A 13,402-nucleotide genomic window follows, 5' to 3' on the forward strand; every position below is an offset into this window, starting at 1 on the left:
AATCAATATTAAGTGCACTTCTGAGGTGTTGCAGCATATTAAAACTGATGCAGAGCATTATTATTTTCCATCCCTTGTGTTCATCACAAGCCTATCAGGACGCTTTTATAGCAGCTGTTTATATGACAAATAAAGACTTGAAAGCTGTGTGATTTAGCATTTCAGTGTTTACAAAGAGAAGCACAACACCACTGGTGTATAATATTATTCTATTTTAGAACTGCTTCAGCTTTCATTATAACCTTAATGTAGGCTGTAATTGCATCAAAGAACTGCATCGTGTTTTTCTCTGTGCTCTGTGTCTCCAGTCTGCTCAGAGACAAAAATGAATCCCAGGTGCATTTCAAAGACCTGTCTGCTGCTAGCCTAATTATCTATTGACAAAGTAGGCTAAAGAACAACAGAGGCGCACAAGACTACCATCTTTATCTGATTAAGTCCTGAAATAACAGAAGTTTTGTTTGGTTTTTTAGATTGATAAAATTTGCATTAAATGTCTGCGTCATAGAAATGTGATTACACTTTTTTATTCATGAGCCAAACTGAGGAAATATGACAACCAAACAACGGAGTGACATCAACCAACTTACATGGTCATAAGATGTTGTGTACAATCAGAGGTTGAAAACAAACGCCGTGTTAAAAGTCATCAGGTCTTTATATTTATGATCGGAATATATCTCTTACCATTTCAGTTCACTGAGTGTAGCGTGTACTTACTTGCTCGCTTCGCATGAAGAAGGGAGCAATGTGTTAAAACAATCAGCTTATTTTTAGCAGAGAAAAGAGACAGACGCTAACACGCGTGCGTCTGATGTCCAGAGGAAAAATCGTCAGTGATTGTCACTGCAGCTTTAGAGAAGTGTTTTTGTATATAGGCTTTCTCTCTACTTTAACAGTCCAACACTTTGTTCCTCCTTTCTCCGGGGAATATGTCCTCGTAGGCCGGGGGCGAGTCGTTAGCAGGCGGGTAGGAGAAACCGCACACGTGGTGGAGCTCGTTTGGGGCAGGCGCGTAACCTGGTAGTTCGATAGACGGGTGGCCGCTTTTTCGCGCCTCCGCACCGTCCTCCCGCACCTGGGAGCCGCACACCGCCAGGCTGATGTAGGAGACCGACCTGAAGTCAGCGGCCACTGAGAGCTCGCGCTCTTCGGCGAGCAGGACGGCGCGCGCGCTGCGCCTCTGCGCTCGGCGCCTCCGGTAAAACTGAGCCGCCTGGTAGCGTTTAATCACCACAAGGTTTACAAGCCCAATGAGGCACTCGAGCGCGTTAAGCACGGTGGACGCCACCAGGCCGCGCTGGTAATCCTTGAGGCGCCCGCATGCCGCAGGTACATCCACTGTGTCCAAACAGTACCGCGAGTACTTCCGCTCCACGAGCGACACGGCGTCGCCGTCCACCACTGCGCCCGAGAACGCCGTGAGCACGCCGAGTAGAAACACGAGAAGCCCGAAGAGGAAAAAATTGCGACAAGCAGGTTTGCCCCTGCAGCAAAGCAACGCCATAGCCAGCAGTGCCTGTCCAAGTCCGAGCAGGATTCCCGAGTAAAACGCGCCGGCAGCCGCGCTCAGTTGGAAGTGCGCCTTCACTTTGGCTCCCAGAGAAAGACACTCGAACCCGACCACTGCCGCGCTCACGGCGCACGCGAACAGCAGGCTGCTGGAGACCACGGCGCACGCTCCTTTCCCACTCAACTTCATTATAATCCTCCTCTGCCTCGTCCGGCCCGTTACCCTCCTTCATCCTCCTTGGTCCTCTTCGCCTGCTCTTCTTGAAGTGCCCTCACACTGGGACATGACTCGCCGATGGCAGCTCGGAGAACGGAGGATGTGCGGAGCCACGTGCCGTGCCGCCGTTTCCCACCGCTTCCCCAACGGATGAATAATTGATGGGCAGGGCGCGCTCCTTCTGCGGTAACAGCCGCCCAAATCCAGCTTAAAGGTAGCGATTACCTTCATGACCTTCTCCCGCCATCCACTTGTGCAGGGCTTAGTCGTGAAAACCGAGAGGAAAGACGCTCCCTCTGGCTCTTACAGCCCTCCAGCGCGCGCCGCCGTGAGCGAGCGCACATCAGTGAGACTGACTTTCAGTCTGAGCTTTGAACTCGTCCCTCTCCGACTGGCTGCAAACTCGAGAATGCGACACATAGTGATGCTTTCTTTGACTGCTTTCCCATTCTTAAACAGAATCTCGAGACGGTTGGTGTTATATGCAAACAGCTTCCTCATATATAAGCCGACCTACGTACTATAATATCGCTCAAAGTAGGAATAACATTCAGAAACAATGATTCAGTCTGTTACTGAGAAAGGAAGTGATAGAAAGTTCTAATAGGATTGCGTTAACGCTTGCAGTGATGAAAGTGAAGGTAAAGTCTGTACCACTGTATATGCATCATAAGAGCTTGTTGAGCTTTATGAGCTGTCCATGGTGCTGAAACGCTGCCTAGTGGGTTACAGGCGGAGTTCAGATTTTAGGGAGTGGCTAATGTTACATGAGTTTGGCTGACATGATAACTATACTCACAATTCTTTCGAAATGTAAGTCATGGAGTTTTTGATCAATAACATCTTGTAAACAGAGCCTTCTGTTTTTAAAACTGATTTCCTGTGTAAATATGTTTGTTAAGGGGTGTTATGTTTGTTTGTATTCTTATTTGTGTGTTTTTTATAGCCAAAAATTATTGGTTACCAATAAATAACCAATTAGTTGGTTTGTAGGGGAAAAAATCCGTGGGAATAGTCTGATAGAGCAATAGATAGCACAAAGTCTCTTTTAACGGAAAAAAGTGCTTTAAATGTTTCATATTTTATATTTCTGTGTCAAAAAGTGCATAATGCCAAAATGCTTAATAACCCATAACCCACTTTCATGCTTGTTTATAGACAGAGAACAAACTGAGAAACCATATGGACAAAGTCACTTTTTACTCATATCTACTACACACCAATTAGCCATAACTTTAACATCACATAAAATAAAGCTGATTATTAATTATATACCAGTAAACTTGGGACAGGATCATGGGCACCCAAGACTCAAAAGCCGAACCATCTGTTCCAATGCAGCACAAACCCCGTAAAGTAAAAAAAAAAAAAAATCAGACAGGAAACCAGAACACCCAGTGCAACATGCTGTTCACAGGGCCTATCAGGGAAAGTATCGACTTAGCCTCCAAACTCCTCAGATCCCAACGCATGTGAGCACCCATAGGATGCTTCAGATAAACAAGTCCAATCCACAAAAAGTAGACCTCACAACCCACAGGATCTGCTGCCAACATCCTGCTACAAAAGCCACCCCGGGGGAGCCCAAGGGGAGCTTAAAATCTAGATGGTTATAATGTTAACTGGTTATAGGCATTATAGGCACAAGGGGAGCATAAACTCTACGTGGTTATAATGTTAATGTTTTAAACAATATGGCTGGTTGGTACTGCAGATGAGGCTGGTTACTACTGGTACCTGAGGCATAGTATTAAATATCTGCATCAATAATTTTGTCAATGTAAGGTCCTTAGGACAAACATACATGTATAAAAAATCACATATAAATTAAAATGAGGTTAATGTCTTTAGGCTTCCTGCCTCAGCTTTCTGCAAAGTGCAAGATTGTGTATATTGCTTCTGCCTAACTGTTTTTATTTATCATCCCAATACATTCACATTAAAACAGTTTAAATTATACAGAGAAGCACTAATTTCAGCTATAGCAACCAACAATTATTCCCATGAGGGAGCTAATCACAGCAATTAAGCCAAGCTGCAGGTGTCTGCATGTCTCTGGCTTTCCTTAGGTTCAGGCTCCTTAACATGCAGCAACTAGACAGGCTTCACAAATGTGTTCAAACTATAGTCTTATACACACTTATGAAATGACACTCTTTAGGGTAATTATAGTATAGAACTGTTTTGTTTGCATAATTACTTTTTTGTAGTGATACAGGAATGCTCCAGAGTAAACATAATCATTACAGTTGCAAACAGTTCCCCCAAGGGATAGAGGAGACTGAGCAAAAACTGGGCCTACGGTATTAAATGGCAGTGAATCATATTCATTAAATCGCCAAGGCCAAATACTGATGAACACATATGCACACAAAAATATATACATATTATTTTTATTATTAAAGGGTAAGTTGCTTTACAGTACACTTTTCTGAGAATATATTTCATTTTTTCATTTATTTATTTATCCATAACACTTATCCTGGAGGCTCCGGGGGGGAAGTAAGCCTATTCTAGGTGGGGGAACTAGAGTACCTGATGGAAAGCCAAAAAGTGAGAGAGAAAATGCAAACAGTTTAAAGGAATAACGTGAGCCCCCAGCCCTAAAGGTGAGAAGCAACTGTGCTAACAACTCAGCCACTATGCCTCAGAGAGTATGAACAGTCCTCACATACTACTGACCAACTGCACTGTTAGCCACAGTAACCAGAAACGGTTAATATATTTTCCTTATCTTGTTTAGACCTAAGTCAACTACAGAAGGAATTCTAATCAATATGCCAGAACAACCAATTAACCTCCAGTCTACATTTTATAAAGAATATCCCTACCACATTTAAGTTTACATGAATTAAATTACATTAATACTGGCCATCTAGGAACTGTAGATATTGGGGGATATTCTACATGATATTAAATATGACAACTTCCCAGTTTAAAAGTTCACTCTGAGAAGATGGCAAGCTTAGAACAAAGACACAGGTTTAAGAGTTCATGCAGCAGTCAATGTTTTGTGAGTCTGATTACAATTACTAGTCAATATATAAGGATGGATGTGGTAAACTATTCATTAAAACTATGCAACATCTGGTGAACTTATAGAGAAAGCTCTTGCAGGAGAAATTGTGAATAGTACATGCAAATACCTTCAAAATAATTTAAGCAATGATGCTTTGAAGAGCAGAATGAAACTGGAACTTGATCCTTTAATGGCATCATAAATGGTTTTCAGAGCAAGCATTAGTCATGCTTGGGGAGCCAACCAGCAGGTAAGCATATGGTCATTACAGTGAAAACAGACTTTTTATATAACCCCTACGAAATTAAAAACTATAAACCACAAATTTGTTGTTATGGATGTCAAGATTCAGGCCTACCAAACCTACACCAGACAAAGCTGGAAAGCTCAGATAAAAAGTTCACTCCTTCAGACATTATATGGCCAAAATATTTTTGGGCATCCTGTAGTCATTTCTTTGCTCTTGTAATACCCTATACCTTCCCTGGAAAGGTTTTCCTCTAGATTAAGGAGGGATATTTTCAGTCACTTTTGCTTAAGAGCATGAGTGAAGTCAGGCAATGAAAGGTGTCCAGTGGGATAGAGGTCAGCCCTTTGTGTAGGTCAGTAACCTTCTTTCACTCCAATCTTTGGATACCACGACTTCATGAAGCTCAATAACATAAAATGTTTGAACATCTTTTGCCTCCTTAGTTGGAGTGAAGAAAAACAGTACCACTACAGCATATAAAGCATAAAAATTCTGAACAACTGTGTGCTTCAAACCTTGTGGCAAAAAATTGGAGAAGGCCTACATGTATGTGTGATGGTCAGGTGTCTACAAACTTTTTGGCCATATGTGACCACTTTTAGAAAATATTTTTTTAAAGGAAAATCAAATGGTGTATGATTATATAAGACTTTAGATTGAGCTCTTTTCCCAAACAGTAGAGTAGAGAGCTGGCATTCTGTGACATTCATGCAGGAGATTTACAGTCTCTGGAGAAAGTGTGTTAGATCTGATAACTATAAAAGAGAGAGAGAGAGAGAGAGAGAGAGAAATCGTAAAATTAAGAGTAGTTTTCCAATTGCATGTGCAGATTCTCTTAAGAGCATGGTATATGCTGCACTTTGATTCAATGTGTTCTTCATCTAGAGGGTTTTACTTTTGGCACTTCCCAGTAAAAAATTTCAGTAAGCATAGATCTATTAACTTACTTTGATTTGAATCATAAAACTTCGTATTTAATTTGCACATTCCAATTTGGACTTCTGTTTCTTACTGCTAATGGTATTTTGCTCTAGAATTCTTATTTAAATATTGGATTGTGATGCATACTGTACACCCTACCCTGTGGATGCTGCTAGTGATGTCACTGGCTGTTGTATTAACTGTTTTCTTCACAGCTCTCACAATGCTTCTATCATCAACTTCTGTTGTTTTTCTTGGCCAATCTGCTTAGTGTCTAGCTGTTAGTGCAACTGGCTATGCCCAATGCTTGTGCGATGTGATAATTTTCTACTAATTCGCCAGCTTATTTTTCTCCCATAGACAGTTCTCTGGTCTTCAAATTCAAACTTTGTCACACAACCATACATAGTAAGATATGTAATGAAATGCTTATTACTGTTACATAAATCAGAATTTACTATTATACAGGTAGAAAAGAAAAATATAAAAATGTATTATGTATAATGGATACTTCGAATAAACTGCAAAAACAAACAAAAATAAAAAACACTTTGCTTTTATTAAAATTTTATTTAACTTGTTTAATTTGTAAAACCCAAAAAAGATAATATAAGATAAATCTTTATTAATCCCAGGGGAAAATGCAAATAAATAAAAACTAATAAACCCACCAATATATATATATATATAAAATATAGATATCTTTAAAGTTTTATAAAGTTTTTGGAAATTGCCATGACCAGGTCAGTACAGTCAAAGCAATACAACCTTTATGATGTCACCTCTATGAAAGTTAACCAAATGAATAATGTTCCATTTATGTTGTAAGGGATTTACTGAAGGCTACACAACATACATGCATATAATGCTCACAAAGAAAACATAGCTGCATACCTTTTTCTTCTGCATATTTGTCCCTTTATCAGTACATTATCAGGTGTGCAGACTGGTTTTAGATAATATTAATGATTTCATAAAAACCAGAAAAAACACTCTCACTCAATCATTCTGTATAGCGCACAGAGACTTAAGGAGATAATCAAGCCCTCAACCTTGTAGGTAAGAAACAAAAGTGCTAACCACTATGCAATACCTACTAAAATAGTGCTAACCACTATGCCACCTAAAACTATACAGTGCTATACATATTAAGAGTATTATAGATGTTTATTTGGTAGCATTTTTTGTTGTGTGACTGATTTTATTACGTCCTCTGCTGTACAAAGTTAGAGGTATGCTATTTTCCCCCTAAGGTCACACACATAGCTCTACTTCTGAGTGGGAGACCTTCCAAAACAGAAGCCTAGAATCAGGACGCCTGCTCTGTCATTGTTAACTGACCCACACAGTGTAATGATATCCTTAATATGATATGCAAATGAGTGTTGGAAAATCATGCAAATGTTCTAATCATTATTAATTTTTTAAGTGGCTGCACTGTGCCCTCCCCTGCAAGATGCCACACTGGTTGGCTGCTCATGTTGCCCAAACCTAGTCCAGTTCTAGGTGTATTGAGGTTGAGGGTACACATGACCTGTGGAAAGATCCTTCTCCACATTTCCTCTGTGTTGGCCTTCAGGAAGCAGAAGCGTCTTACTGAATACAACAGAAAGCAAAGTCCGTTGTTCAGATGGCTGAGGTCATTCGCTATCTTGATCCAGTACTGCTTGCTGTAGAAAGATTGTAGGTCAGGTATCTCAAAGCAGATGGTATACTCAGCTGATCATACCATCCTCTGGAGACCTGCCTGGCCTTCTTGGTTCTGTTTCCAAACCACCATGTGATGCTGCTTATCACAATGCTCTTGATGGTGCAGATGTACAAGTCACTTATAGCCTTAAAGGGCAGTTTAAAATCCCTGAAGCGTCTCAGGTGGTGTTTATGTTGGTTTATCTTTTTCATCAACAATAAATGTCTTCACAGGTGACACCCTAGGATTAAACCAAACATAGACATTCAGAACTATTATTTGATTAAACCCAAAAAATCTAACAAAGCACAGCAGGGTAACAAGAAACAACCATTTGTCAGATGTTCCAGTATTTTTGATCACTTAAAAAAATAGATGGGATCCAACAAAAGACAATGTTGTAAGTAATTTGTTTGTCTAATGTTCATCTCTTGGTCTCAAATCCAAATGTGCTCAGTGTATATATAAAAAAAAACAATAAAAATTGTTGCTACTCCAATGCTGTTGGGGAGGTGGGGGATCAGGGGGAGGGAAAAAAAAGCTAAACAGTAACTCAGAGCAAATTGGGGCTATAGTCGTACTCACCAGTGAGTGTCACTAGCAGTTGTTGACAACAAAGATTAAAGGGTAAGAAAGTGAAGGTGCTATTTGTTGAATCTCATGATACACACACACACACACACACACACACACACACTTTCTTTGTCTCTAATAAAGCATCAGGTTGCTATGGTGGGAAATGGAAAATGTTTGAGAAGGCAAGGCAGAGCGATACTATCATGTACTTCTGAGCACATACAGTACACATCAGAGTATGACAGCTACAGCTGCCCTGAAAGATTCCGCAGAGAATCAAACAGGAAGCTGGAGAGGGACACTAGCTTACCTACACATTTGATTTGAACTATGCAATGAGGATAGACATTCATGTGGAAACAACACACTAACCAATGATCTCAGTGCTTGACATGCAGGTGAAACAAATACCCATGAAATCAGTATATTGTCAATATAGAGGAAAATAGAACTTTAAATAGGTTCTTAGTCCTCTTTAAATTACAGTCCTGTCTTAGATACTTGACCAAAAAAAAAAAGCTTTGAACAGACTTGAACTTATCAAGTTTCAAAGCAGGACTCAGGGTCTTGTCTCAGGTAGCTCACACGGTGCAATCTAATTTAATAAACGGCTCCAGAACAACAAATCACTCTGCTTCCTTATGTATACGATGCACTGTTATAATGATATAATTCCACTGTACTTGACAGGGACATGCATATTACAGCACATAGCATGCATATTTATTCCAGTTATAATTTTTCTTTTTTATTTCCTAGCTCCGTAGTATATATTTACTGTCCTAATCATACTTATGAACACACCAGAGTGACATATAAGTCACATTAGTTTGAGAAATATAACACCATAGCTTGATATACAGCAGGAAAACAGAAATGTGCAGGACTAAATAAGGCACTGAAACAAGCATCAGTGAAGTCATTGGTATTCCCTCCCTGTGCTCGACAACAGATAAGGGCTTACCTACCCTGTGTCATGAAGAGCTACATTTATCTGCGTGTGTGTGTGTGAGTAAGAGAAAGAGAGAGAGAAAGAGAGAGAGGGACAGATAATCATGGCCTAGTGTAGCCCAGCAATCAATTTTTCAAATGTCTAAAGTTCCTCAATGTACTCGCTATGGTAACACAGACATTTTTCAGTCATTTGAAACAAACCCATCATCACCCACGCATGGATGATCGTGCTCTAGGTTAACTTAAAACCATGAAAGACCTCTGTGACTTGTCACGTTGTACTTTGGGTTGGGTGACTGGGTTCTTGGCACAACCTGAAATTAATAATGGATTGGTATCATTTAGAGACAGGACTACAGAAATCATTTCTTACAGATCATCTCTCATGAGTTTCCACCTCATTTACTTTCATGTACCTGGCATTTCCCTTGGTGGCTATAAAAAGCTTACCAAGATCTTCCTTCCTCGTTTCCATGTATGAAAAACAACGGTGCATGTTATTTATTTTTAGAAGTCGGTTCGACACTTGTGAGGCCTGTGAATCTAGATATGAGTAGCAAAATGAAATACTTCAATTTAATTCAACCCTGTTTGTATTGCAATTTTAACAGTTGATATTGTCACAAAGGAAAATCTGGATATAGATTCAGACCTTTATTGATCAAGCCAGAGGCAGCAGTTGCAAAGAAAACCTCCCTGAGAGACACCCTTAGAAGAACCAGTCTAAAGAAAACCCATTGACTTCACCAGATATAGAAATTATAAATGTTAACTAATCTACAAGTTGATATTACAAACCCAAATAATACTAAGTGTGTTGAAATTATCTAAGTGTGAATGATAGGCCTGGAATAGAAACATAGCAATTTATGGTTAAACCTTTGTACAAAAACTACTGCATCCAGGTATATAACCAAAAGAAAAAACAAGGAGAATTCTTGGGTACTGTTTGATAGGAATTGCAGCCTTATAGGCAACAATATGTGACCATCCACTTCGGCAGAATTTCAGTCATAAGCGAAGATGAAGAGCATACAGATGATTCACAGGAGTGCAAGGTGACATAAAATTAACAAGGCCTAAGGGCATCAGAAGCTGTAGTTAGTCAGAGCACCAGGCACTAAAGGTAATCACAGGGTGCTAGACATATAAAGTAGGTTCCCATGAATAAAGTTAATGATATAAGCCTTCATCAGTCAGCGTTAACTAAGGGTAATCAGTGAGGTGTGTAAAACATTAAAGGTAATGCTCAGTGCTGTAGTATGCTCAGGCTCAATCTCAATGGTGATGTTTCCCTAGGCCATGCTTTAGCTTTAATTACAGTGCACAATGTGGGGGCCAAATTATGTGATTGATCAAAAATGATTCCTCATACTCTTCCACAAGCTGAGTCCTGAAGTATGCCTGTGCCATCAACGAAGGAAAAAAAAAACACATTACTATGATAACCTGATAATTTAATACATTCAGGTCATCAATTGACTACATATGATTACCACATAACGTTGCTGAGCCTAGACCTGGCCAACTGAATCAAACTTACATCATAACACTGCCTCCAAGGGCTTGCACTATGTATGATGGGTGCATCGATTCATGCACTTCCTTTTTTATCCTGACACACCCATTACACTAAAATAGTATCAATCTGAATGCATCAGATCACCTGACCTTTTTTCTCTGCTCCAAAGTCTCCAAAACTTCAAAACTAACAAGTGGTTTTCTTATGACCACAAAGACCCAATCTTGTAAGTTTGGAAATAGTTTACGTTCACTAATGAACATAGCTGTGATTTCTACTGGTGTTAACTTCATGAAGTGTTTAAGTGATCTCTCATCATGGTCATTTATTCTGATCACATTTCTTTGGTGAAGTTGACAGCTTAGTACAATTCTCATTCACCTTCGGTAGCTTTATCCTGCATTCATGGTCGCGGGGGCCTGGAGCCTATCCCAGGAGGCTTAGGGCACGAGGCAGGGTACACCCTGGGAGGTGTGCCAATCCATTGCAGGGCACACACGCACACTCATTACAGAACAACATTCACACACGACGAGAAATTTTGAGAACGCCAATTAGCCTAACCTGCATATCTTTGGACTGTGGGAGGAAACGGCACCCACCAAGCACGGGGAGAATATGCAAACTCCATGAACACAGAGAATGGAATCAAACTCAAACCGTTGAGGTGCAAGGCGAAAGTGCTAACCACTACGCCACTGTGCCGTCTCAGTACTATTCTTCCAGGTTTTAAAATTGGAGTGTTTTTAACCCAATTCCAGTAATTTAAAGAATTTCTTCGCTTGATGCAGGCCAATACTTTGAACTTTTTGATGAAACAGCAAGTTTTTTTTTGGCTAGACAGTGCAGAGTACATCAGGTTATAATCACTAAACTGTTCCAGAATCAATGTAGGCCATTTTATATATATATCACACACTAATATTTCATTCAATTACCCTTATCCTTGATTACAGCACACAATGTGGTGGGGTCATGTGTGAAAACAATTCCTCATGCCCCCAGAACCACTCTTTTACAATTTGAGTGGAATATGCCTGTGCCATCAGGGTAGAAAATCTCCATTAATGTGATAACTGGGCCAATAATTACATTGAGGCCATAAGCAGGCTTCATTTTATTGCTGCATTATTTTACAGAGCCTAGACCTGACCAGCCAAAGCTAACCCCATCAACCTGTTTCATTCGTCCAAAGTCCAATCTTCATGCTCACTAGCAAATTAAAACCTTTTTTCTGATTAACCTCATTACCCACTGTTTTTTTTTTTTGTTTGTTTTTTTTTGTGGCACGGCAGTGTATACAATTTGATTCTTTTGTAGGGGAGGTACTCTATTTTCCTATAGTAAAGTTTTAAGTAAACAGAACTTTGAGTTTTTGAGTTTGTTGTACTCATTTATATTAATCATTCTTTACCTGCATTACTGAGTAGCCTAACTCATACTATTTCATAGCAATTATCTTTTTTTTTTTAGTTGTTGCAAATCAAAGTGTTGTTGGTCTTTTAGCTGCTCCCGGCAATGGGTCGCTACAGCGGACAATTCGGTCAGCACACAAGCTTGGCACAGGTTTTACGCCAGATGCCCTTCCTGACACAACCCTTGCATTTTATCCGGAAACAGGCACTTCATCCAGTTGTTGGGAATCGAACCTGGGCCTTTCGCATGGCAGGCAAACCACCTACCACTGAGATACTCAAAATATCAAATTTGTTGATATTTTTTTGTGATTTTCTGATTAACTTGAAAAGTGTAATTTCTCTTAAAAAACTCATAAATACCAGAAAGTTCTATATATTTATTAATGTCTATTAATTTGAACTAATTGTAATTAAGTTAAATGTTTAATTACTTTGAGCATTAGGGTTTACAGTGCACCATAGCCTCCATCATTCTCAAATGAAAAAGATTTGGACTAACCAGCAGTCTTCCCATATCTGGTCACAGAGCCAAACTGAGCAATCAGGGATGTAGTGCCTTGGTCAGAGAGGTAACCAAGAACCTAAATGTCACTATCTCAAATAAGATCTCAAGTTCCCTTGAGAAAAATAGAGACAATTAAGTAGGATAACCATCACTGCAGAACTTCCATTCTTCACTCAAAGGCATGTGACAGTCCTGTGTGAATTGCACCTGAAGGATTCTCAGACCATGAGAAACAAAATCCACTTGCCTGGTGACAGAAAGATTGAAATATTTTCAAGCAGGAAGTCAGGCACCAGCCATCACCTTATTTTAAACCGTCCATACTGTCCAACGGTGGTGGCATCACCATGCTGTGGCAAAGTTTTTCTAGGAGACCAATCAGAATGATGGAAAAATGGATGCAGAAAAATAAAAAAACAATCCAGAATTTAAAAAATCTCAAAAGAGTGCTCAGGATCTCAGGCTGTGGCGATACTTTGACAAAACAACAACCTGAACCATACTGCAAAGAAAACACAGGAGTGGCTTCAGAACAACTTCTGGAGAGGACCAGGCAGAATCTGGTCCTAAATTTGATATTGCAGTCTTAATTATCATTATTTATTTTAACAAATTAATCCAAACCCATTTTTACATTATTATTGTGTGTAGGATTATAAAATTTGATGGATTTGAATCCATTTTAGGATGAATGTGAAACACAAAATGTGAAAACCTTGAAAGGACCAGAAAGCTTTCTTTCAGCACCGTAAATAGCAGCACGCCTACAGAATCAGTTTCAAATGATGAAACTCTGCTCCCATTTATTACACACCAGC

General features: G+C 39.7%; 1 protein-coding gene across 1 annotated transcript; it reads right to left on the reverse strand.

The window, feature by feature from the left end:
• Positions 1-584: 584 nt before the first annotated feature.
• On the reverse strand, positions 585-2,113 carry LOC128532228 (transmembrane protein 271-like). The gene has a single exon (XM_053506462.1). The coding sequence runs from the start codon at positions 1,700-1,702 to the stop codon at positions 893-895; it is 810 nt and encodes a 269-aa protein (XP_053362437.1). The 5' UTR covers positions 1,703-2,113; the 3' UTR covers positions 585-892.
• Positions 2,114-13,402: the final 11,289 nt, after the last annotated feature.

The sequence above is a fragment of the Clarias gariepinus genome, chromosome 10, assembly GCF_024256425.1.
Source record: "Clarias gariepinus isolate MV-2021 ecotype Netherlands chromosome 10, CGAR_prim_01v2, whole genome shotgun sequence".
Classification (NCBI taxonomy): domain Eukaryota; kingdom Metazoa; phylum Chordata; class Actinopteri; order Siluriformes; family Clariidae; genus Clarias; species Clarias gariepinus.